Here is a 27,454-nt window from a genome sequence, read left to right as displayed (position 1 = left end):
AATATAAAATGAATTTATTAAAAATAAACTGCTAAATCTGTTTTCTGAAAACATAATTATTACATTTATAGCTACACGTGCACACACACGGCGACACTCTGTGTGCATGTGTGTTACAAGAAATATACTTTGTGCGTAACATATAACATACATTAAACAGACCTTTATAGCAATAAAATATATAATTATAGGTATATAACTATAATCCGAGATTATTAAATTCTGCTAAACATGCTGAATGAAAATATAATTGAATTTATATCTGTATGTACAACTGTATATGCTATATCAGTGAGTAAATAGTGATAAATATACTATATGGAGTATAATTATTACATTTGTTTCTATCTACAGCTGTACAGAGAGAGCCTGCGCGATGCAGGCGTGTGCACGCACACACACGCACACACACACGGGGTGTCGGGGCAAGGCGAGCAAGTGGGGTAGTATAGCAAATACATTTTGTGCAGGCTATATAATATACCTCTCTTAAAAGCAGACCTTTTTAATCAATAAAATATGCATGTGTATAAAAAGATGTAAAGCCGTATTAAGTAAATGTTGTTAAATATGCTGCATGACACTATAGTTATTAAATGTATACCTATAGCTAGCAATATGGGTATATAGGTACAGGTGCACGCACACGCGGGCAGGGCGAGAGCGTGCGCGTGTGTTAGAATGCACATACTCTGTCTCTTGTATAACACACATTAAAACCCAAACCTTTATATTAATAAAATGTTTGTATTTATAAATAAGTATAAAACTAGCTTTTAAAAATAAAATCTCCTAAATATATAAAAATATAATTTTAAAACTTTTATGAATACACTTGTTTTTATATATATGCGCACGTAAAAATATATACATTTTTTAACTGTATTGCACTCGTGAGGGCACGTGTGCACACACAAGCACACGACGGGGGGCAGAGAGAGCGCGCGAGAATGTTTCTGTGTTATTAAAACATATTTTTTGTGCATAATATATGTGTAAACCCAGACCTTTCTCTATTGGTGATGACTATTTGTATATGCGTCGTTCTACAAAAACCGAAACATTGCCATGAATTGCTACGTGCAGATGTCCGTGTTAGATTTCTGTATGGCCAGCTGGAGACTGAGCGAGGGAGGCGCGCGGGCACGCACAGGCACGGGTGTGATGACAAATCTTGTGCATAACACATAGCATTTATTATTGTAAAAGACCTTTTTGACACTAAAAATCTATTTTTAATATATACTAAAAAGTTATATTGAGTAGTAAATTCTGATAAATATGCTATATGAAGTATAATGATTAAATGTATAGCTATATAGACAGACAGAGAACAGCAGCAGGAGCGGCAGCACTACGAGGTGGGCGCACACGGCGGGGAGGACGGCACGCGCACGTGTGTGTATTAGAGCAAAGGTATTTTGTGCTTAATATATAACATATATGTTAAAAGAAGGACCTTTATAGCAATGAAACATGTATGTGCATGTGTGTGAGAGAAGACAGAACGCCATATTAATCAAGTAAATGCAGCTATATATGCGCTCTGAAAGTATAATTATTCAATTTATAGCTGTTTATAGCTATAGAGATACACAGATTTATAGAGCGCTACATATGCACATGCAGATATACACACGGGGGGGCATGCACGCTTGTGTGTGTATATTAAAACTAATGTACTTTGTGTCTCCTATATATTAAAAACCAGACCTTTATATTAAAAAAACCCCACTACTTTATATATTTATAGATACTAAAATATAAAACTAGCTTTTAAAAATCAATTCTGCTAATTATGGTCTATAAAATATAATTTTAAAACTTTTTTATATATACACTTTTTTATATGTGAGTATATAAAAATATATCCATTTATATAGTCCTGTCCTATATATATATATATATATAATCTCGCTCACAAGCATGCGTGTGCGCGCACGCAGGCGTGCACCCAGACACACACGGGGGGAGATGCACGTGCACGTGTCTGTATTGTTAAGCCACGTCGCTTGGTGCCTACGGTACGCTCCATACGAGCCCCCAGCCCTTTGTGTATGGCCACATATCATGCGCTGTATCCAGCCGGGTGCCTTGCTAGAGAGGGAGGCGTGTGCGTGGGTGTTATTCTAACAAACATCTGCATAAGATATAACATACATTCATTGAAAACAGTCCTTTATGTCAATTAAATCTATTTTTTATATATATATATATATATATATATAACTTTTAAAATAAATTCTGCTAAATATGCTGTATGAAAATATAGATTTCTAGATGCAGAACGTGTATATTTGAGTGTGTGTGTGCATGTGTGCACACATGCATGTGTGTATTACAAGTATACTTTGTGCAGATGTGTAATAGATATTAAAACCAGGCCTTTACACCGGTGAAGTCTATAGATCCACACGTACACAAGTTTTAATGACTAACTTGTAGAAAGTGTTAGCAGTACGTTATTTATACTGCTGTTCTCTCGCTCGCTCACTGTCTGTGTTGCCTATGAACCCTGTAGCTAAAAGCAGGTAGCGTCTGCTGTCTTCTACACAAATACGAAGTCTAATGGCCATTAAAAGTAATGAGTTTTTGCAAACTAGAAGAAAAATACTCCTTAAGCTACAGAATGTTTATGGATGTATTACTGTCTGTGCCAATAAATGGGCACATCTCATGATGAAGTGTATATAAAAATGTATATGTGAATGATGTAATATAGCGCACACTATAATTTTAATATTTCTGTTATTATATATAAGTAAAATACTTTATTGAAATATAAAATAGTTCTAAATGTACTACCATTAGAGATATATTGTCTAATCTAGGCACGTATTTGGTATAGGTATAGCCAACAGTTAACGCCGGCGGCGGGGCTGCGACGTCGCTCGGGGCCTGGCGGCAGCGGGGGGACACCTGCACCCCAGTTACCCGGGGTCCCCCCCCCCGCTGGGACACGGCCCGGGCTGGAGGCCACGGGCACTCACAGCCCAGCGGCAGAAAAATAAAAATACACCCTCCCAAAAGCCCTCTGCCCACCCCCGATACACCAAAGCAAGCACACAGGTGAGAGAAGAAAAATTTAAAAGTTTATTAACCATTAAGAATAACAGACAAAAAAAAAAAAAAAAAGATTTGGGCTGAACAGCATACAGGATGCAATCCATTTCATGTCATACAGTTAATTTGATCTTATTTGTTAAACTTGTGTTTCAACAGATGCTGTCTTGTGGTGTTGCCAGAAATACGATGGTTGATCACTTGTAAGTTTTAATACTTTTCTTTCTCTTCACATAAAAAAAAAGTCAACAGAATAAAAATAAACTGCACATCTCTATTGTAAATTACATGCAAAAATAGTTCTAAAGCAATCGCTGGGGTTATTACAAACCCACAGAGGCAAGACCTCCAACCGCCGGGGGCCCCGGCACTGCTGCGCTCACCCCACCTGCACGCGCCCGGCCGCGCGGGCACAACCGAGTCAAGCGCGAAGCCTCGCTCAGACACCTGCCTTTCGCTTTGAATTTCTTGCTTTTGTGGATTCAAGTCCGAACTTTATTTCCATGGTGCCAGGGTTAGTGACTTTAGCACCATTCACAAAAAGAAAAAAAAAATAATCCCCTCCGCCTCCTCTGCCACAGGCTTTCCCACGGAGAGCCCCAAGGTGCTCGTATTCACAAATACGTCTCAAATGCAGTTTGTTTTTAGAGGGCATTCTTTTTTAAAAAGAAAGAATTCACTTCTAAGTTTCAGCAAAAACAAAAAGACAAGCATTTTACCAATGCTTATGGTTTAATAGAGGTCAGTGAATTATTTAGACACGCTATTAATTATTCTGCAAATATATATATTTCTATTTTTATAAAATTACAATTTCATAGACCTACAAGCTCCTTCATGAGCAACAAAGCCGTCAGAGGTGTGATGAGCCCAGCTAAGCTGGGAACTGAAAATGAGCTAAACTTTGATTTACTTATTTGTTATTGGTATTTTGGGGAGACAGCCTGGTTAGGGAACCTGGTTTTTTTCCAAGTTTTAGCCATGTATTTGCCTTTTTTTTTTTCCTCTCTCTTTTTTTAAGGGTGAGCTTTTCCAAGGAGCGAGGGTACCTTACTCCCACAGTAAGCGGTGAGTGCCTAAGTCCCACAGGCTCCTCTGAAAGTTCTCACCCCCAAAAAAGAGAAGACGCCAGCCTGCGCCGAGCCGGGTGCCCCAGCCGATGCCGAGCCGGGTGCCCCAGCCGATGCCGAGCCGCCCCTCCCGCTCCCTCCAGCTCCCAGCGCCCCGAGCCGCTCGCCGGCCCTCCCGCGCGGCAGGACGGGGCGAGCAGGCGTCAGCTCTGGGGCTGCTGGGAACCCCTGGGCTCCTCTGTAGCCGGGACATCTGTGATACTCAGCCTACAAAAACTACCCTCTCCCACCCCCTCCCTGCCCAAAAGAAAGATCTGTAATGTTTTTCCAAGCTGCCTTTTACCTTTTAAAGGAAGTTTTGTGGTCACAACGCAACCCACCGCTGGCCCCAGCTAGGTACGTACCAGCTGATCTCACACGCGCCGTTCCTGCTGTTCCAGCGGCACCCCAAGAAGAATCACCGTGAGGGCAACGGGCTGTTGCGATTTGCTATGTTGCTGCTAAAAGTGTATCCGCAGCAGCGGCTGGCTGCGCCCTGCCACGGTCATGCTTCTTCCAAAGGAAAAAAATAAAGTTTATTTTGTAGTGGCTCTAGCAGCTACACTGACTTGTGCCAAACACCGTCAGCCTCGTTTCCCTACCCATGCATCCAGTGCTTATACTGACCCTTGAAAAGAGCTTACTATGCTTTAAACTTTGCTGCAGCAATGGAAAGTCAATTTGCTGAATAAATGGTCCACAGGCAAGTACTGCACGTTAAGGGACGCTGACACGTGGGCTACGTTTGAGGAAAAATACTGGAAAAATGCCACTGATGTGAGGATATTTTTAATGCTGCGTAAAATGTTGAGTCCTTTGTAACAATCTCCTGAAGCATGAATAATGATTTAATGGAATGAACAACCTTTTTATTTGAAAATAATGTCGAAACACTTAGAAAACTGTGAGCAAGACATGTAGCACCATATTTTCCTCACATGTTAACAACCGTATGCAGTACGTACAACTGTATACGTGAACAGAGCTATTTATAAAAAAATTTCAGCTGGAAACAGATTCTAGCAGCAGCAGCAGGTTAGAAATGACTATGAGTTTTTTTGTGTTATATATTATTTTTCTGCCTTTACAAAATATTGTATTGTCCAATCAATAGTTGACTAAAATCCATGTTGTGCTTTGTCCCTATTAAACAGTTTCTTTATGTGTTTCTAATGGAAAATAATAAAGTCTCTCTTTCTCAGTAATATGGAACATCCTGGAAAGCCGTATTACTTCCATAAAAATTTAATTTAAAGCACAGAACATGCCGCTGTGCCAGTGGTAGGCTTAAAATAGTAAAGATTTAAAAAAAAAAACAAAAAAACCAACCAACCACCAACAAACCCCTAAGCATTTCCTTTCTGTACAGTAATGGAGAATATATATCTTTGCTATATATTTTAAACATGGAATAGCTTTCTCTTTTTGCTATATATATGTCTTTCAAAATACATCGTCAGTATTTGTACTTGAAAAATACTGTACAAAACGAACATACTATAATTATTCTGTATAAACTTTATACATTTTATAATATCTATTCTTTTGGTCTATAGTAAACACCTAGATTGATTGGATTAACCACAGTATATGACAACACCAACCCCTTCTGAAATACACCAGTGTCTCTTACATTCATTTTTCAGAAGTCCACTTTATATTAGAACATAGGTGTTCAAAAGCAAATAGAGAGTTTAAAACAATAAAGTTCAGAACCATCAGTTCATGTCACACTCAAAACAACAATCACTAGGAAAAATGGGCTTTGCAAACCAGTGACTTCTTCTAACTGAATAAAAGTGATTTTTAAAACAGCAAGATATAATCCACAAAAAATATATTACAGAACATGGGAAAAAACAACTGAATTTAGGTATTTATTTCATTTTTAGTCACAAAACGGAACTTGAAGAATGCATAACTAACTGAAAACAGAAAAGCCCCTCTGATTTCGACATCGGATCTGATTTGATACTATTAATTTTGTTCTCGTTTCAACTAATTATCCTGCTTCTTACACATGCGCTCCCTAGAGCAGGGACACAATTAGCATGCTCGCGTTAACGCGTCTTTTACTTTTTAACTTCGTGTTAAAGACATCACAACTCCTGCTGGGTAGGGAAACCATCCTACGTCCACTAGGAACATCCGGGCAGCATGCGCGCTAGCGTACAATAGGATTATTGCTTCAGGTACAGGCAGTGCAAAATACACACTCGGTGGGCTATCAACGGTACTCCTACCTACCTGGGGTCTGTGGAAATAAAAGGAACCTTAATAGCTACAGAGAAGCCATTATGGGATCTATAATGAGTATAGCTAACTCAGTCTAACAGCACTTTAAATCTGAAGACAAGTATCACCAAAACTTAAAATACAACAAAAGCAATCTATAAATTAATAGTTCTGCAGTGTAGTACTAAATTATTATTTGTGCACTTTATTAGCATGTTAACTTTTCTGATTAGACATACTTAAACAATAGCTTGTAACTCTCGAAAAAACTGAGATCTACTTTTTTTCTTTTTTCTTTTTTTTTTTTTTCTTTTTTTATAATTTATACTGGGATCTTTCCAAGTGAATCAGGAGGATGGAACTGGTTACAATAACATAAAAACCCTACTCTGAAGCAGCACTGAAAAAATATAATAAAAAGCTTACTATGGCGGTTCTCAACAGTCCAGGTAAAAATGTGGCACCCTTTGAAGAGGGCTTCATAAAAATGGGAAGTGCTGAGATGCGTGCGCACGCACACACACACACACACACACGCACGCACATGCACACACACGAGCGCGCACACACACACATACACAGACGTGTGAGCACACGTGCACACATACGCAGGTACACGCATACGCAAACAAAAAAAATAACGTAAGTCAGTTTTGTTTCTGCTTCTGGTAAAGTGCTGAAGACAGAAAGGTTGGTTTGGGTGTGGTGCTATCAAACAGGAAACACATTGTCCATCTAGTCAAATGCCAACCCGCAACAAAAAAAAAAGAAAAAAGAAAAAAGAAAAAAAACCCACCCCCCCCCTTGAATTTACAGGGGGCCGTGTCGAGCTTCGTACTTTGCAAGGACGTTCTTGCATTTGCCCAGCTCTTTCCGTAAGTCGGCCACCTCTTGGCGGAGAGCCGAGTTCTCCTTCTCCAGAAACGAGGCGCGGATGGCGATTTGGTTCTCCTTCAGCCGGCGGGCATCCCTCGATCGCTTAGCAGCCATGTTGTTCTTTCTACGCCTTGCCCAGTATTTGTCATCCTGCTCATTAAACACAGAAAGAAACAAGATATTAGATTTCAGTAAACCGATTGGCCACCAGGATGTGCTCCTAGCCACAGCCTCTGGACTGGGGATGCCTTAACTCTGCACGTTTTGCTTGCCTGGCCCAGCGAGCCCTGACAGCGCCAGGCGCTGCTGGGACAAAAGTTACAGATTTACATGGCATAATCCATCCAGGGAGCACAGATGCCTGCGCATGTTTCTGTCAAAATGTTTACGCTAACTCGCTCATCCTCTTGACTGTGAATTCCTCCAAGGAAAAATGCAGCAGTATTCCAGTGGCACAATTCATCTCCCATCTATGCTGACCTAGTTAGCACATCCACCTTCGCGTGTGATGAGTCCCTCTCTACCGGTTGCTGGAGCAGTACTAATTACCGCTTCCATGGCCCTGCTTATCTTTGCCAGCCAACACCTGGTTCACTCTGTTGGTATCATCCATTTCGTCTACGCTTCAGCTCTTCACCTCTGCTCAAAGCTCTTTCTCCGCAGTGCCCCAAAGCGTTCCTGTTTGCACCCTAGAACAGCGAGTCACTGGGAGAGGATTCCTCGGCACAACGAGGATGGCTGCTTTGGTACCATCCGCAAAGAGATTAGTACAATAGGCTTTGGCTGTGGGGAAAAAAAAGCATTTGCCAGAAATAAGTCCACTAACCTCTGAAGTTTCATAAGCTAACACATTGCCGAAGTCTTATCCCTACAGACTTGCCTCTAGGAGATCATCTTATTGCACTGGTGCATCAACGGCTCTGAAGTCATGACTCAATTTCACCTGATTTTTCCACTCTTCAAATGAAGTGGCCTTCAGTGAAATGGCAGCTTCGCTGTTGCTTTGAAACTGAATTAGAGTTCTAGAAATTTGGAACAAGTCAGTAAATACAAAGTAGGCAGAATCTCTCACGAAAAGTGAAATTCGGTCCCCTGCAGAATAAGAGCGATGCAGCCATTCAACCCTCCAATTGCCTGGTCAAGTCATATAGCTCAAACTTCCCTTCCCAGAGTCATCCCTCCATTTTTATACGCTTACATTTGCTTGTGTGGCTTTCTTGTTTCACCAAGCGTGGTAGCACAGTTCCATACCCACTACAAGGACCAGGAGCCATCTGCTCCTACATTGCACTGCATAGACAAATACCCCTCCGCTCCTCTGTCTTTCAGCACGAAGCATGCCAGGCCTAATACCGCTGCTCTGCATCTTCTCCCGCTGCTTGCATAAACGCAAAGCAAGAGCAAAACGACTCCTAGAAGTACTCTGCAACTGCTTTATATTAATTTAGCTTACTGAGGTGTGCAACAACGATGATTTGGAGCCAGCGTCTCTCTAAATTGCTCTTCACCTGTATTTAGATGGGACCCCCAAAAATCCTCTTAAAAACAAGCATGCAGCAAAAATCTATGACCCAAATCTTGTTTATAATTTCCCATCTCATTCCACTCTATAAAAATCAGCTTTAAGCAATTTATTAGTGTGCCACCTAGGCTTCATCCATCTTTATTTTAACAAATTGCTATGGCAAATCCGTTAATCCAGGCCTGAAAGAGGTAAGGCTGGCATTTCAAAATCACATGCAACCCAGAGACGATTGACTGGTCTAATCTGCTTACCCTCCCCCAGAACTCAACAGCCGTTCCACACGCCAGGGCAGAAGCAGCACTTGGGTCAAGCACTCTGACATGAGTCAAGGGCAACTGATGTGATTATCTCAGGGAAATGAGAGCCCCTGAACTTCCACTTCAGTCTTAGGCTGAAAACTTATGTGCCCCACTGCTGCATGCAAGACGCTGATATTTTCCACCTCTGGCACGTCCAACAGCAGCTTTGGCAAAAGTTTGCTTTGACAAATAAGGATACCTAGGAGATCACACAGCAGCACTGGTAGCAAAATTTGCCCAGGTACGTAATGGCATGTTACAGATAAACCTTTCTAAACGAAAGCTGAGGACGCTGCACACAAAGTGAAAGCAATGTACCACCTGAACACTACTGGAATTGTGATTTCTGTGCTTTTAACTTGCACAACATTATCCTCGGGGATAAAAATAGCGAATCAGCTTCTCTCTCTAATGCTATCAATCTGGTGTAAACACACGGCATGCCAGTCTCCTTGCACGCACAGCCAGAGATTCCCACCAACTCCACCAGGCTTTCGGTCTGCGTCTTGGGGGGCAACAGCAATAGCAGAATGAAATTCTGCACTGACTACCTCTGATAAAAAAGGTCCTCTTGAAAATCACATACTGGGCATAGAATTTTGCAAATAATGACAATTTTCACAGTTGCTTGATAAGCTGAATCAGTTGATCAATTTATTCTGCTCTCTTCATGCTCTTTGCTCTTCACATCTCGGAAGCAGGGAGAGGCATAGACAAGGGTGCTCTTTCTTTTTAAATATTGTATTATTATATATTTTTGAATGTTGTATTAAAATACACTTCTCGGCAGAATAATTTTGTTGTTTTCCTACAACTAGTTGAGATTCTTTCACCTAGATTAGTAGTGTTTACTATAATGTTCCCATTCATTAGTAAACACAGAGCTAAAGCAACTTCCGAACAAGGCGCAATGCACTTCATTCTGTCATTATCAGGGAGCTCCACGGTCCTGTAAGGACCCCGTAAGAGATGGATTCTTCCTTGAAGAATTCACAGTCTATGCTGATGAGACAGAGAGAAGATGGAAGAAAACGGGATCACACTGTTTCGTAAGTGGGAAATATGGGACAAGGTAGGCTTGTCCAAGGTCACGCAGGAAATTTCTGGCATACAAAGGAAATGAATATTGATCTCACAAAGTTGCGTAACTAATAAGGGACATCCTCCCCTCAGTCTTATTCAGAACCATTAACAGTTTTATTCTACAATAAAGTCATATTTAGTTTGGCAGATTTACCTTACATGAGAAAACAGATTCATGCTCCAAACCTGTATCTCAGAGAGTTACTGTCACAGAGTCTGTACGAACAACCTCGTCACCAGTTCCAATTTACCTTCAGGTCATCTGGAATGAAGACTTTGCGAGCTTTCTTAATCATTGGCTGTGGTTTCAGCTCTTCTTCAGAGAATTTGCGCTTACGAGGGTCAAACATCTCCTGGCCAGGAATACTGGAAAGAGCAAGATCTGCAGGGTCAGGTTCATAGCCAACAGGAACTTGGATAGTCTCAGGATCAATGGGACTTGGTGTGTTTCGGTTTGCTGGCAAGATCTGACCTACAGAAATAAAGGATAAATTCAGCTATGTTAGAAGAAAATATGTAAATAATATCACTGAGCATGGATTTCAGAAGATCTCTAAATACTTTACAAGCAATAATTCTTTACGCTTTCACTGTAAATTTGGTACCTACTCTTGCTAAATGCTAGATTGTCCATTTTGTAGGGTGCATATTCAGATCCAGACATGCTCATGCCATTATTTTCAGAATCGGTTCCTAATTGTGGTTGCTCATCTTGGATGCTCACGTAAGATCACTGCATCCAACACTAAGCTGCACTAGACTACAGGCAGAAGACATATTGCACCAACCCATGCCACATCGGTAAGATCACATCCTCAGGAACAAATCATAAGCACTGCCATTTAGCTCCAATTTATCCTCCACACTACTCCTTCCCAGTTTTCTCATACACAGATTTCTTCATATATACCTTTGAGGGTTTGTTCAGTTTACAATCAATGTACAGTACTTGCAATAGGACAATATCTCATGAAAATGTACTTTCAAGCTGTGCTGAAGCATCCACTAAGGAGACTGCTATTTTCTATGAAATCCTACCAGTGATATTCTAAAAGACAGCGAAGGAGATTAGCAACCTGAAAGGCTACAATAACTACGTAAAGATGCTCTGCAAAAATGAAATACTCATTTATACCACATTGCTCTTTACGGTATATAAAATCTAATAAAAAGGAGCCTATCCCCAGAAAATAATATCCCCCCCATTTTTCTTTTTTAATCTTAGATATAGCCTTCAAGATCCTACAGCACCCATTCAGGCACCATTCCCAATAAAAATTCAATTTAAAATCTCAGCCAAAGGTTCCAAAAATAGGATCCTAAAGTCAGCTGCCTAAACACGGGCTATCCCCAGCGGCAGAATTTTCAGAAGTTTTCACATGCCTCAGAAGTACAAGCCTCATAGACTTCAGAGGGAGGACTTCTGATTGAAGCAGATATTCTTTTATAATTTTGGCTATTAGCTTTAAGAAATATGACGGCTTTCATAATAACTACACAAACATCCTGTGACTGCATAATATTTCCTTATTTGTGCCCACATCTGTGATATTTAGGGTGTAAAATGGTGAACATTACAGGCCAATGCTAATTGCAAACCAAGGCCAGCGTTTAACAAGGTAGTTTTTATTTTAATCTCGATGATTGCGGCAACAATGCTGGAGCTGCATAGAAAATGCACCGGGGAATTGCACTGTGCAAACCAGGGCTTGCTAACACAGAGCTTGTCTTTTGTAACTCATATTTTAAAATAGTACCGATAAAATCAGCTTCCAGGAAAGGCTAGTAAGGGCCTGGGAGAAGAGAAAAGGAGGATCGAAGTTATTAACATATATATATACGTCGATGGGAGAGTCAGCGAGAGGAAAGGATGCCGCTACCCGCGCTGTACGAACACCGGAGCGCTTCCACCTCTGCCTCCGGACCCGGCGTGCCGCTGCCAACGCCTCGCTGCCGAGAACTTGGCCTTTCCTGCTGGGCCTCGTTAATAAAATCAGAAACCACGGCCTGCTCGACTGCCGGCGGCAGGCAGGGGCAGGGGCAGGGGCAGGGGCCGGGGCCGGAGCAGGAGCAGCGGCAGGGGCAGGGGCAGGGGCAGGGGCAGGGGCAGGGGCAGGGGCAGGGGCCGGAGCAGAAGCAGCGGCAGCGCCCTGGGCAGCGCCCTCTCCCCGCGCTGCCCGCCCGGGGGCGCGCGCGGCCGCCGCCCGCCTCGCGGCGTGGGCCGGGGCGGGGGTTCCGCGTTCCGCAGCCCACGCCCCGCCCGCCCCAGCCCGCGGAGCGACCGGGACCGACAGGGAAAGGCGAGGGAAAGGCCAGAGCCTGCTCGGCTTTGTTTGCGTGGCGGGTTTTCAGGAGCAGGCGCTTCAGCTCTCCCTGGAGATGGCTGCGACGAACGCAGGCGTGCTGAAAACCTTTCGGTGTCTGCAAGGGTGGGGGGAACCCAGGCTCGGGGCTGTTTTGGAGCCCGAACGGCTCAATGCACCAAGGCGTTCTTGTAGCCTTGCTTTAAATGGATGGCTAATCTCATTTCAGATGTACGGGCTGGCAGAAACAGGCTTATTTAAAGGATTAAATGCAGGAAAGCTTACTTGGATGCGAGTGCGCTTGTACCAGAGCAGCCAGATATTTTTTTAATGCAGACAAATGTATAGACGCACGCATGTACAAATCTTGCAAATTCCGTAATACAGATAAAAACGAAGCAAGACGCTAGCTCTGAACGCTGTTATAATATTTCTGGTGAGCGTGCAGGGTGTTTCTAAAAGTCAAGTGGGTTGCGAAATCTGCCCCAGCTTTCTAATTGTCCTAAACAAAAGGGCCTGTATTTAAATATTGCTGAAGTTCTAGATAGACAGTATCAGTTTACATACTATCATTTATCTATAGTGTGCCATATTACACTTACAATTACATGAGCTTTGTAATCATTGACCTCAAGAAATTTTCCAATACCTCTCTGAAAAAGGAAGGGGAACGAATGCTCCTTTTAAACACAGGAAATCATGGTATCGCGTCTGACCAATGCAACAGCAAAATAAAGAGCAATGCATCTCCAAGGTGATCTGGGAGAAGAACCGACAGCAATCAAGATCCTGCCTTGTTCCCTACGTGCACACGTTTCACCTCCCCGGGTCTAAGCAGCTCTCGCTACTGTAGACCTGGTCCTTCAGCAAACGTAAGATGCCCCAGGTGCCAACGCGAAGCTCGTTTTAAGGTGAATGCTATCACTAATGCAAAGCCTGACCACATCATGCACACAGCTAAACGTGATCACCCAGCAGCCCGAAGCCTATTGCCCTCTAAGATATTCCCACAGGCAGGCTGCACGCACACCTCCATCAGTCTGCGCGGGCTGGCTCCCCGTTCTGTCACGCTCCTCTAAACGATCAGGAACTCCACGGACAACAACGGCGTTAATAAGGGTGTCTAAAACCCCCGGCAGAAACAACAGTATTTCCTTGTCCAGCGTTTGACATTAGGGAACTCCTGGCACTTGGTATCTTTCTATTTATTCTATCAGGTTTTGCCAATAATACAAGGAACCTGTCTTCGTTAGTTTACTGGCTAATGGCCATTACATCTATGTGGTGCTGGAACTCGGGCTGCGCTGGACTTGGCACTGCTATTACTGCAGGAGTACAGTACGGGGCCTCGCGTTACATTGCTCTCCAAGCTCCTCTCCCCGTGTGTGCACGGCACTTTAGCTGTGCATCCTTCTGCCAAATTTGTTCAGGGTGTTATTTTTATGCACTAAATTCCTCGCAATCAGAGGTAGGTCAAATAAGCACAGCAATCTGAACGTCATGTGCCCAGCAGCCGACTAATCCTCACATCAGCAAGCTTCCCAGCTGTCACAACATCCCGAGAAAGAGCTGGTCAGAGGCTGTGATGCACCAGGAACCGGACGAGGAGGAGGCCTACAACGCCAGCCGCCAAGGCCGGGCGGAGGTGAAGCGCCTCACTGCTCCGCATCGGGAGCCAGATGCCTTTGTTGCCAGTCTCTGTATTATTTAAACACTGCACTCACACCAGCAGCCAAATTTTCCCAACAGTGAAGTGGCTGGACTGTTTAATGTGCTTAGCTTTGTTCTCAATGGGGGCTGACGATTGCCAAGTGTTTTGGAAAGAACTTAGCCCCTCTATTTAAGCTGCTGAAATGAGAGCTCTTGAGCATTAAGCTCTTTTGGAAATCCAGCTGCAGAACTCCACGGTGGTGGTGGATGCAAGCTGGGAACAATGGTTAATGGAAACTTCCCCTCATTCCACCCCAGCGATGTGTCTCAACCATGGCCTGGAGAGACCACGACTATGTCAACACTGGCCTTTTGTCTGGAGACGTTCCCACTTGTAGAGCTCCACTCAAGCAACACTGAGTACGCTAGGGCAGACACAGGTCCGCGTGTCTCCTGGCAAAGGAATCGGCAGGTTTTGACAACCCCAGCAGTTATGGCTGCCCCAACAACTTGCCTTCGCTAATGCTCTTGATGTTGCTCTGGCAGATATTAGCAATAGCAGAAAATTTTCCAGAAAGAAGGACTTGAAAGAAAATTGGCTGTTCTAACCCCGTCAGTCCTCCTCCTCCCAGCAGAGGCTGCCAGTGAGGAAGTCCAGTGTAATGACAATATTTTCAGTGTGGTTCCTTGTTCAAAGAGAAATGGACTGAGGCCATTCACTTGTGTCATCTAGTCACCAAAGGGCTGGTAAAAAAACCAGCAGCTCTTAATTGCTTGCAATAATTAAAATGCACAATTCAAAAGTAGAGTAGCATTTTTATATACCTACAAAACCAAAATGCTGATCTGGTATTGTGGGGTGCTCAGTCACCGTATCCTGGCTCTTAATTTCCCCCTTTTGAAACATCCCACCTACCAGCTGTGCCCAGGAGAGTTACGACGGAAATAACCTCTTCAACTGCACCACGGCTTGACAGACGACTTATTTGTATTGCAAGAGATCCCTGGTGAATTATGTGGAACTCAATTTCGAATCATTCAACTCTCATAGAAATATGCCTGATTTTCAGAAAATCTCCCTTCTCACAGCCCTTCCACACTTTTCATCAGCTCAACAGCTGGCTGGAGAACAGCGACGAGAAAAAGAAAAGGAAAGGGAGCGGAAGTGTTCTAATCAAAATATTTTTCCTATTTTTTACACATATGTTAGAGGGAAAGAAAAGAGGAGTTTCTTATTCAATTTATTAGCAGCCCAGAGATAAAATATGTGTTTGCTAATCATTTTTCTTTCTATAAGCTAAAGGCGCTTTGGGTATGTCAGTCAGACTATATAGTACGGCAGTTAAATTGACAGATAATCCTCACCCAGAGCTGCTCCAGAGAACCCACTGCTCTGCCGATATGTTTTCCAAATTGTCTATCCGCTTGGCGGCTGGCCAGCTATTTGGGATAGTTCTCTTACTCCAAATCACAGCCTGTCCGAGACTAATCTGTCATCTATTTCTGCATTAACTCCTTCAGCCTCTCGGAAAAGTTATCTCAATACAGAACACAAGGCAGCGTGCAGGAATCCAGACAGGCAAAAATCCCCACAGGCAGCAAAGTACAAGTATTCTGGAGGCCAAGATTTATCTAAGGACAGTATCTTGTCAGGTTATAATACCTCAGTTACAATACTATAAGCATCATCGAATTTCCCTGCTATTAGAATTTCAGTATATTCCAGAATCTGAAACATTTACATGGATAGTAAGACTGTAATCTACATTAGCACTAAAGGGAATGACAAGTCACACTGTATGATCTTCCAGCCCTCACATGGCAGGACAAAACCAACCGCTCTCTGCCTGGGGGTGAAGAAGACACTTCACCCCGGGTGTATTTATGTGAGCAGTTATTAGAGGAGCTTTGTTTTCTTCCGAAGCAACAGGAGATTAGTGTATTTTGACCAGTGCTCCACCCTGGCACAGACATTCCTCTGTTTCTTATCTTACACAAACCTGATGCTCCCGAACATGGGGTTACTGCAAACGCTTCCTGCGGAAAGAAGGATCTTAATCCAATGCAACCACAGCATATTCGCTGCTCTTAACACACCAAAGACTGGCACATAAAAGTGTTTTTAAAACGTGTACTTTTTAAAGATATCAACATTGTTTACAAACCTTGCGCGTTTAATTATCAAAGAATTGTCATTTCCCCTCTCAGCATTGTGTGCCTCCTGCTCTGGGCCTCGACAGTATTATTACAGGCAGGACTGGTAGTCTTACTAAGATTGCCTGACACTTCCCACTAGAGGATGCTGCCTTCAGTTCCTTAGACCTTTGCCAGATTTCAACCATTCTACTTGGATTTGTATGCGCCCGTTATGTTTCTGCCAAAATGGTTCTACAGTTTCCTGAAAAAGGTTCAGCAAAAATACTTTGTTTTGAACCTGTTAAAAACTGCTGGCAAACTTTTCACCGAACTGTGCTAGGGGCCTGTGCACTGGAAGAGAGGGCAGCTCCTGGATCAATGTCATTTCCCTTTCGTTTGTCTTCTTAAGATCTTGCTACTGCAAGCGTGCTAAGGCTGGGTGAGGAAGGGGCAATTTGACTAAGCGGTTAGGATTGAGAGCTGAGAAGGGGGCACAGAGGTGGGGAAGGTGAGGATGAGGGAGACCGGGAGCTGAAGGGGTGAGCTAAAGTGCCTGGAAGAGGAAGGCTGCTTCAGCAAAGGCTGGGATGAATGCATTCAGTAGAAGAGCATCATTGAAGGGAACAGGGCAGGAGAGTGCCTGTGCTGATGGTACAGACGCAGCTCCAGACTCCTGAGTCCCACAGATCTCTGCTATCAGCAAACAGCGAAGTGCACTGGCAAAGCTCCCTGTCCCCCTTCAGCTCCTTACAGCGACAGTAAGTTGTCATCCTCTGCTCCGTCCAAGCAGCAGGACGCTGTGGGGTGCTGTCAGGTCCATTCCTACTCATTTCCAGTGTGCCTGTTGTAGGGGTGGCACATGAGAAAATCCAGCTTGTCTTTCCAATTTGTTTTTAAAATTAAATGCAAGAGTTGTCTTAAGAAGCACAGTCACGGTTGCAACAATCTTTAAAGTTTCGATCACATGCTAATTTTTCCAGATTCTTTCCTCATTCAGCAGTCACTTGTTTCACTCATTTTGATTTATCCAAATGGACCCATACATTATTTGCCACAAATGATTCCAACCTCCTGTAGAGACACAATTAGCAACTTTTCAGGAGTTCCCTCCAGCATTGACAACTACTGCATCTGCGTGCTTCCCAGAAACAATTTTTCCCCCACAAGACCCCCATGAAAGAAGGGGCAGCACTTCCCCTTTGCAGGTGAAGGACAGACGTATAGAAATTTTAAATCAAAAGTACGCAGCCAGCCTCTCAGGTTAGCTAACGTTACAGGCATTGTCTGCATTTCAAATCTACTCTCGCTGACTTTCATTGGAGGCTGGTGGCTGTACACCGACACAAGTGAGGGCCACCCAAGGTATCAAACTGGGCTCCTCACAAAAAGGGAAGCAAACATGCAGTGTGACAAGCTCACACAATCAAGTGACTTGCTCACAATTCTGCTGAAACTTAATGGCAAAATCCAGTCTCTCTAGACAAAATCCTTCTGTCCTTACTGCCAGATTTTCCCTTCTCCTGCCGTTCCCCGCATCCTCTCACATCTGCAGTAAATGAGGTCAAGATCCAAGATCCTACAGACAACCGCTTCCTTCCTGATACAGCCCTGATTCAACCCAGAACTGCTCTGACCTCTGCATTCAAAAAGGGGAAAGGGAAAACAGAGGCTATAATGTAATGAAAGCCTGCATCTCCAAGCAGACAAGGGGGGGGGGGGTGTGTGTGCTTTCTGAAGCTGCACACGTGGCCTTCGGTCGAGTGTTTGCAGGCTTTTGAGGGCTTGACTTTGCAACTCCTGCATGTGGTTAGCATAACGTGCATGTAATATGCGATGCCTGCTGCGCCAGTAATGTTCTGCCCTTCAAAAGCAATAAACAAACAAATATGAGGCACCACCAGTTAAAATTTTCCACTATGCCTACTGGACTTAAGACTCTTACTCTTCCATAAGATCCATACTCTGAAAACCTTGCCCTGTCTTCAGCCTGTGCGAAGGCAGCACTTAGCTCAGTGAGGCCCCAAAGCTACCAGGAAATCAAGCTTTCCTTCCCTCCCAAACCAGCCCCTCGCAACCAAACTGCAAGAGGTCTGAAAGCAGCTGCTCCTGTTCTGAACGTCTCCCTTGCAGATGTGCTACATGCAGAAAGAGATGGGTTTAACCTGCTCCTGGGACACTGCACAGGGATTTTCAGATTCTTGAAAAGCATGAAAGCCACAGCCCTCCTAAATGCTTTTCTGATTTTCTGTAGGGTGCTGCTTTCCTTACAAAGACAGGCCAAGATGGCATTCAGTGGGGACGGGGCCTGAAGCGAAGCTGCAGGGAAGAACGTTCAGACAGGTATTTCATTTTGATTTACCCTTGGCTTAGAAGCACGTTTCGCTTCAGGATGCTGATATTCTCTGGTGCATTGGAGCTTCGTGACATCCTTTGGCATATCTGTGTATATTTTTGTTAATTGGCAATTCACATATAGTAAGGTTCCTCAAAAAGTACCATTTTTCTTTCTTTTCTTAAAGGGAAAGTTCCAGAGAAACATCAGAATTGTTAACCTGTTCGGAAGGAGGCAAAAAGATCCATTTTTCTTTCCTTGGACAATTACATACCCGGCTTTAATAAACCAATCTCAAACAGCAGATTTTAGATAGAGCCCCTGCTTTAGATAACAGCCTCGTAGGGCATCCATAAATAGGCCTTCACGTGGAATACCACTCAAAACAAAGACAACACTTGTCCTCAAGATGCATTCATGCCACTGCCAACGCACTCTGCAAGACTCCAGACCAAGTCTGTTCCTCTCACATTGTTCTATTTATTTGGCTCATGAACATCCAGGCCAGCACGCTCTCAGTCAGTAAACAGGTCTTGCAAAAAGCCACCGTGTAATCCTGAAAGCGTATGCCACCCATGACTCACGGATCTATTACCCAGTTCTGGTACCCAAACCCATCTCGCTTGGGTGTGTTATCAAAACACAGCCGAGTGAGATTTCAAATGGCATGGAAAAGCCACGTGAAACAGGTACATTTCCTCTGCCTCCCAATCAGGAGCTGATGGCAAGCCGGACAGACAGCCAACAGATGCTATCGGCTGCTCTCCGAACACAAGAAAAAGGGGTCACTGGGCAGAGTTACAGGAACTCGCAAATCTCGCCTTCTCTCCTGATCTGTTCTGTACGCACAAATCTGAACTATCCGTTGAAGTAGCTTTTTATTTTTACTTTTTTACATTTTTTTTGTTCACTAAAACAAAGTACACCCTTTATGTGACAAAACTAAATCGATGCTTTGTAGAGGATGATTTGTACAAAGTAATCACATTTTAAGAAGCAGAGATGCCAGAATGGGGACGCACTGTTCCCATAACCTTCTAAGTAAGACTTAGTACATTTTCTTTTCTATCTGACTTAAATTAGGACCCTCTAACATGTTTTGGAAAAAAAAAAAAAAACAAAAACCAAAATAGCAGAACCCCAAAACTTGTATTTGGTTTGTTACAGCCCAGTAACTGCAGAGGTCTAATTTGCTTTTACACACTCGTTTTATTCCCAATGAGCACACACAAAGAAAGCACAAGGGTGTGCGGTTGTATCTTTTTCTCTATTGATATATTTATCTTCATTTACAAAGTATACAAACCCATCAGCCTCAGGTAGTCTGAAAAATAGGTCAGAGGAGGAAGGGAACACGTAACTGCGGCTTAGGGAAAATTCCAGGAGAACAGACTGTTGCATACGGACGTTACCCGCGTATCCGTAACTACTTCTTCACAGCTGCTGCATAATACAGGTTTTCGTGGCACATCAGACACAGACAAAACCAGGGAACTTCAAAAAGCAAGTCTGATTAAAAGAAATGATGACACTGAACACTGGGCAAGACATCATCTTATAAATTCACTTCTAAATGTGAGAGAGTCATCTAGCACCAGAAAATGGCACAAAACTACTGTGCTGAGGAGTCTCAAAAACCACACTGATGCCTGCAGAGATTTCTGCACCTAAGAACAGCATTCACATTTTTATAGAAAGATGAAGGTAAAGTGAGCAAAACATCTTAAGTGACCAGAAAAGGCAACACATCCCAAAATCTTTATGTTTTTATCTTTTAAAAATAGTAGAAGTGAAAAAGGTTGGCGATGGAATATGTCTTGAAGAAATCCTGGAATTCTAATACTTATTTTCCTTCTTGTGACCTCCTCTGCAAACTGTCCATAGCCCTGAACTGAGGCTCTGAACACACGATGTATGCATGTTCTGAATACAACAGATATGCAGAACCTGGGAAGATTTTGAACTATGTCAAAAATGAAATGAAAATGCCCCAAGACAGAAGTCAAACCTCCTTCCATCTGTTGAGTAGCGCATTTATTGTGATGCCTTCAGAAGGCATCTCAGCAAAACAGATCAATAAAACTTAACCTGACTGCCATTTGAGATTGCTATTTCTTTCAAACTCTTTTCCCCCAATTTGCAAGTAACAGAGGTTTTACTTTTGCTGTCACACACAGTGTGGCTCTCCGTTGCCAATCAATGATAAAAATACTAACAACAAATTAAGTCAATATATTAAAAATAAAAATATCAATGTATTAAAAATAAAAACATATTTGACTGTAATCTTGAGGCCAACGTGAACTGGCAAATCACTTATCAATTCACTGCATATGGGAGCTTTTAAACTATGTGTCTGCATTTTAGAAATGTACATAAACATAGAGGACTCTGTTCACTGAAAATTATCGTTAAGAAAAGTGTAAGCCAATGGCAGCCGCTATACAGTAACTATGTTTTTTAATAAAGTATTTTTCTTCCAGTAACCATAGCTGCGAATTTCAAAATTAGCTGCCAATCCAGACATACCAAATAACTTTCAAACAATATCTTGGCACTGAAACATTTCTTGAACGGAGACCTTTCTACCTCTTTGAATACAGTAAATTTCATGAAAGTCTCTGCCCGCCCAGTAACAAAGCCCTCTGCGCGCTGTGCTGTACTCGGCGCTTCCCAGCAGCCAGGCAACCAGCTCAGCACCACTCCGATTAAAAACAACGTGTCTTCCTACTTTCATAGGCTGGTATGCAGCACCCCTGCTTCAGGTTTACTTGGGAGGGAGGAAGCACCAATGCACTTACCTTTGACACCTACAGTTTCCACAAGACTTACAATTTATATTAAATATAACAGTGCCTTACTAACAGCTGATTCCCACAGAAGTGAATTGACTGGTCTGGCTTCCTTTTTACACAGCGGTCATCCCATTCTCTGTACAGGATACCTGTGAGACAGTATATGCCTCATAGTATTTTACTGTCCAAGGCCCTTGAGAGGATTTGGGGGGAGGATGGGACACGACACAATCCTTCGTGTTATTTTCCTCTTATTCACCAGGTCACCGGTAGGCAAAGAAGCTGCAGGCTTCACTGCCCCTGCAGGACTCCCACTATGTGCCCCTGCTGAATACAGGATCGGGTCTGCAAGAGTTGGCCATGCAGAAAAAGGTGTATCTGTGCCCAAATGAAAGGAGAAACACTGGAGAGCTGGAAAGCACTGCAAGCTGAGGGCAGCAACAATGCATAGGCTTGGAAAATTATGTGGGCTCTACCTTTTACACTCCTGTTAACTCTGATTTTCATGAAGTAGGTGGTGTTGCTACAGCAACTGTCATATCACATAATTTCTGCTGTCTCTGTCACACAGATCATCTTATTTTATCTTAGATTCAGATATGCAGCTTCTCCTATTCTAAAGCCCTCTATATTTTGGATATAAAAAATTACACAAAATCGAGCTGTGCCTTGTAAATGATATTTTTTTAAAATGTAGCAAAGCTTACAGAACATTTTTATTTGTTCTCCTTTTACAAATGCAGAAGGAATAAAGAAAATGGCACTGACCACATTTATGATGATCCAGAGTTTCAGAAATAAATTAAGAGCTGGTCTCATGATAAAGATGCTTCGTGCCACCTTTAATGTGTTCTTCCTGTAGGAAGCTAACCCTCTGTTCTGGTGCACTTCACCAGAAGTAACTCATCTATTCACAGGTGAAACCACCTTGCTTCCTCATGCCCAGGCCACTTACGTACTTACATTCCACACAATTCACACCCAGCTTGGATGCTGCTGCCCATCCGCCGCACACAACACGCTGTTCAACTCGTGCACCTCACCTGCTTAACCTGCAGCCTGGAAGAGGCATCTACTGAAGCAGCAGTCTCAACCCATCTTTACCTGTTTCAGAAGGTTTGTCCTAGCTGCTAGGGATGAGGCCGCCACCTGGCTTTGCAGCTCCCTTGCTCAGGAACCCGAGAACTTGGCTCTACCTCCTTTGCCTGCATTTTGCTGCCTGGATAAGGTCTTTGAGGACTCAAGGCACAAGCAAAACTCAATAAAATCCTGATGACGGAAAGGATCTATTGAATTTTTGTTATTAACATGCATTCCAACTCATGCACTCACAGATCTTCCTTTAAAAAATAAAAAACCCAATGTGGAACAGTAGTAAATATTCAGTTACACCCTCGGGCTACTCAGGAAACGAAAGCAAGCCCTATCTATAGTCAAAGGTTATTGCACAAACCACTCAGCTGCTAGCACAGCTCAGACCACCAGATCAAGCTCTGCCACAGTCACAGCCTAAGCTGGTAAGTGTTTCTATCTGCTTCTCCCTAAGCATTTCCAGTCACTTTCAAAACAATCAATGCAGTCACCAAATTACACTTCACTTCTACAAAGACAGGTCCTGGGCAGATGGAAATGTGAATGCATGGATCTAACCTGTGGGCAAGAAGTGTATCTGGTGTACCTGGTTAAAGGCTATGCACACATTAAGATACCAAGTGGCCTTTCAGTTCTTTCGATGACTTTGCAAGCTTCACTTCAGTGCCCGAGTACTTGCCAGTTATTCTTTAGCTCAATTTCCTACAGAAACGAGTTTTGTGCACTCACGCTGTCCACATGACTGTCTAGCCTCCTCCCAGCAACTTTGGAACTGTTGGCCAATTTCAAACAAATTTGGCAGAGAGGTATGGACATGTATTACTAACAAGCTTTGTGAAAACAATCTAAATGAAAGAAGCTCTTAACTCCCTGGCTGACGGAAGGCTGCAGGAGCCTCATTACCCATCAGAGAACCCACAGAGATTTTGCTGCTCTTGGAACTGATTCCTTGGGCAGGTAGTAGGAAGGAAGAAAGGAAAGTATTCACCAAGTTATTATTTGTTACAGCAGTCGGGAAAGTCACTTAATCCTCTTGTTCTCCACTGGAACTGAGAATATTTTCTTACCTTATCCCACCCACTCCTTTACTATTTCCAGTAATCACAAGCAAAATTATTTGTTTGACAACTGTGCAGCCACTTGACAGCATCTCTGAATTTCACAAAGACACATCTGCTATTGATAGCCATTAAAACAGTCATGCACATGTCCTGTCTTAAAAATCAATCTAGAAGACAGTCAGATGTGGAAAACCCAGCTGTCTGGTATCATCTGAGCATCTATTTATTCTTATAATACGTAGTGAAAACCAGAGCTCTACTAGAAAGAGCTTTTTTCTATTATCCACAGCACTTATTATGCAAGTAGTTTAAGTCTTCCAACCAAGACACAGTAGGAGTGTTTGGGAATCAACAAATTTGCTCTGGCAGCAATGAAACATTCATTATTGGGTTTGGGGTGGGGAGGGGTTTGGTTGGCGGGGGTTTGGTTTTTTTTTTTAAGATTTTGTTAAAATGCAAGACAAAAAGCTAGGTGAGGAACGCTGGGTAGGACTCATAACTAAGAACTAGAGTGCTCTAGATTTATGCTGAAAACTGCCTGTCTCTGCCCACTTGAGGGATACACACTAACACACAGATCAATACTCGCAAGATCAGAGATCCCTTCTAACCTTCTTCCTTCTTACTCTCACTGCTGTTATTTCAGGGTTACTAATGTCCGCAATTACCGACGCCCGGGGAACAATGGGTTAAACTTATCAAAGAAAAAAAATAAGCAAGGGAAACACCTTTCCTCTTTCTGCTTAACTGGATAATTGGTTAGCAGGAACCTGCTTGATGAGTTTCAGCAGCTCCTAGAGCTCAAGCAAGGCTGTTTCTGCGAGCGGCTAAAGCTGCCGACTGTATAAACATCCTTAAGCCGACCAACACGGTACCCCTCGCTAAGGCTGGGGTTTTGACAACTAAAATTTCCAGAAGGCAATGAAGCAGTTTGTATACCAACGATCCATCCAAACCCAGCAAGAGCAAGGAACGGAACTATTTTAGGCAGAATATTTTATAGATGTTACATATATAAAACTGTCTTATGGTCAGAATAAGTACATTATTTAAAAAATGATAAAGTGAATGAAGAAAGACTAAATAATTCTCACTGCAATAGAGAGAACACAACAGTAAGGTTCAAAAGAATAAGTAACAGCTTCTGTCCTAGTAATTTAAGGGGCTAAGAAAATTCTCGTTCTGAAGGTTCATGTGACAAATCAAAGGGCTTCACTGGATCTGTACAATCCTCTGGGCTTATTACTTGATACCATCTATCTATAATGCAAAGATTTTACTCAAGTAATTAGTGATTTTCAGTTGAGTTGGCTAAAGGAAAGTATATGAGGGTTGACTTTCACACAGGGATTATCTTGCCCTGTATCAGATGTGTGTGCAAGCACGTGAGTTTAAAAAAAAAAAAAAAAAAAAAGACAAACCCCAGTAAAATCTTGCTGTAAATTCAAACCAGTCACAACTCCATGATCACCACAGCAGCACCTATAGCAATAACTGCAAAATATTGGAAAAAGATTTACTTAGCACTGTCCACGTTATCACCTTCATTTCTATTTATTCACCTTGATGTTTCAATCAACTAAACACTGCAAATGATAAATGAACATTTATACACACTGATTTTTAACACTGAGACCCAAGCGCTCCCTTCTGAAGCTCTGTCAGTCAACACCAGCCACGAGTCTTACCCCGGGGCTCTTTCTCCCAGGTTCTCTTCTCTCTCAGGATGCGGGAGAGACTAAGAGAAGGCAACTGTAAATTTATATCCTTAAAAACAACATCAAGATTTGGGGAAAAGTATCTCAGCTTTTGCCAGTATTGATCTGCTCAGACACAGCTCGAAGTGTCTGATAAAGTACAAAGTTACTGTAAAAACAGACTTCCAAGCTCACTACTGTCCATACAAAACAAACCAACCAACCCCTCCCCACATTTCAAGAGATGTCCCTTCACAAAAGAACAGGAACTACTCCTCAAACACTACTGCTTGCAATCATGTTTTGTACCCCCTCCCCAAGCGTTATGTCTATTTGTACTATTTTTTCATACAAGGGTGCCCTCAGAGATGTTGGGGTTTCAAACCCAGAGCCAATTTTCCAAAACACACTGTATTTTGAAAAGCCCATTTTTGTTTCACAGAGAAATAAATGAGTTTGCATCATAAAGCCTTTATCCCCCCAAACCCAAAGCCTCCCATACAGTTAAAAATCAAATCCAGCTTTATTTTCCTGCATGAGTCAGGCTGCATGCAAACAGCTTCAGAGGAAGGCAAGCTTGGGGTGGAGAATAGCACTGAAATAAGAACAACAAGGATCCCTCTCTGGATTTCTAACAGCACACTCCTATTTTCCCAAGACATTTGCTAATATTTTCATTTTAAAACTAGAGGAAAGCCACCCCCTTCCCCCCTAAAAGAAGTTTTAAAGATTATAAAGACACACAAGGACACACTTTATTATTTTAACAATTATTGCTATTTTCAGAGTTCCAGCACAGCTACTTCCTTCCATAATTGGACTTCAATCAAACCCTAGTGAAGCTTTTGATCTTGGAAAGAGTAACAACATAGCCCTGTTATTGGCACATAGGGGGCAAAGAGTAGAACATCCAGAATTTTTCAATAGAAGAAAGTTAATTGCTTCGACTTATATTTATCAAAGGTCATGGCTACAAGTTCTGAGTGCACAGACGTAACGGTGCACATCGAGAAATGTTGTATAGACTGGCCAAAGTTAAGTATTGGGATTATACTATCTGTGTGCATTTAAAAAAAAAAAAAAAAAAAAAAAGAGAGAGAGAAGAAAAAAAGCAGCAAAACAATGCTAGATTACTATCCAAATATACCCCAATGGATGTCCTGCCAAATAGCAAACATGTGGCTGTAAGCTCCAAACTGAAATAAAAGCTTGGCCAGAAGCCCAGAGCTTCACTGTATTTTGCTCAGCTAGCCATAGTCTGGCAGAACAGAGTGAACACATTCTCAGCCACGTGATAAAGAAGCCCATCGGGCCAAGCTGATTTCCTTGCGTTGGTTAAATGTGATCTTCAGACTGTACGCACCAGCGGCTTTGGGAAAACGTGAGAAAGTGGGAAACAACAAGCCACGGGCTATAAACTTCAGGGCAGCAAAAAAATTACTTAAGGTGTTTGCTGAAACGCTAGTGTGGCCAGCGCTGTATTTTAACAAGGTGTTAACTGGGCTTGTAGGGCTGAGCGCATTCGGCAAGGGCGCTGAGCACCAGGCATTCACCTGGATTTCGACAGGAGTTACACACCATCGGCTCCTTCGAGGACGCAGACCCTGAAAGGACCTGATTTTGAAAAGGCACTGCAAATTCTTCATTGTAGAGGATTGAGAGCTTTCTATCAGTGGCTCAAAAATGCAGAACGCTAAACTACTTCAAATTCCATATTCAGGAGAATCAGAGGTACTCAGGCCTCTCAGGATGTGGCCCAGTACAGGAAGGGTATGACTCTGATGGTGGTATACGTTCCCTATGGCTCAGATTTTGCCGACACAAATAGTCACCAAGTAGCACTACTGAACACAGAGAAACGTTCATGAACTGAGACAGAATTTGGCCAAAGGATTCAATCCGAAAAACAAGCAGGGTCTAACAGGATAAAAGCTGCCCCGATGATAAAATATTATATTTTGATAGTAGTGATAATGTTTTTCAATAACTGACTTAGGAAGAGACAAACAGCATCCCTGGCCAGCATCAGAGGTGCACGTGACCTGTGAGACCATGTTACATGTGGAAGCAGAAAGAAAAGCCTCCAAACGCAAGACCTTTCAGAAGTAAATCCCTGCTACAGATAAGAGCAACTCAGATGAAACAGTCATGAGAGTACATAAGAAAAGTGAGATTTGTTTACTTTCTAACAGAAATAA

General features: G+C 42.7%; 1 protein-coding gene across 2 annotated transcripts in view; it reads right to left on the bottom strand.

The window, feature by feature from the left end:
• Nucleotides 1-3,070: 3,070 nt before the first annotated feature.
• The window catches only part of HLF (HLF transcription factor, PAR bZIP family member), a 37,809-nt gene continuing 13,425 nt past the window's right edge, over nucleotides 3,071-27,454 (bottom strand). The window contains exons 3-4 of one of the 2 annotated variants that reach the window (XM_087750840.1): nucleotides 10,442-10,662; nucleotides 3,071-7,436 (exon numbers count right to left, since the gene is read on the bottom strand). In XM_087750840.1, the coding sequence (XP_087606966.1) occupies nucleotides 7,218-7,436; nucleotides 10,442-10,662 (440 nt within the window). In that variant the 3' untranslated portion in view covers nucleotides 3,071-7,217. The remainder of the gene's footprint in view (nucleotides 7,437-10,441; nucleotides 10,663-27,454) is intronic. The other variant, XM_087750841.1, reaches the window with a different exon arrangement.

The sequence above is a fragment of the Nipponia nippon genome, unplaced genomic scaffold (genome assembly GCF_047370975.1).
Source record: "Nipponia nippon isolate SJK-2023a ecotype South Korea unplaced genomic scaffold, ASM4737097v1 scaffold_14, whole genome shotgun sequence".
In the NCBI taxonomy this organism is placed as follows: domain Eukaryota; kingdom Metazoa; phylum Chordata; class Aves; order Pelecaniformes; family Threskiornithidae; genus Nipponia; species Nipponia nippon.
The sequence above is the reverse complement of the archived record's forward strand: the minus strand, read 5'-3'. Positions and strand labels throughout refer to the sequence as shown.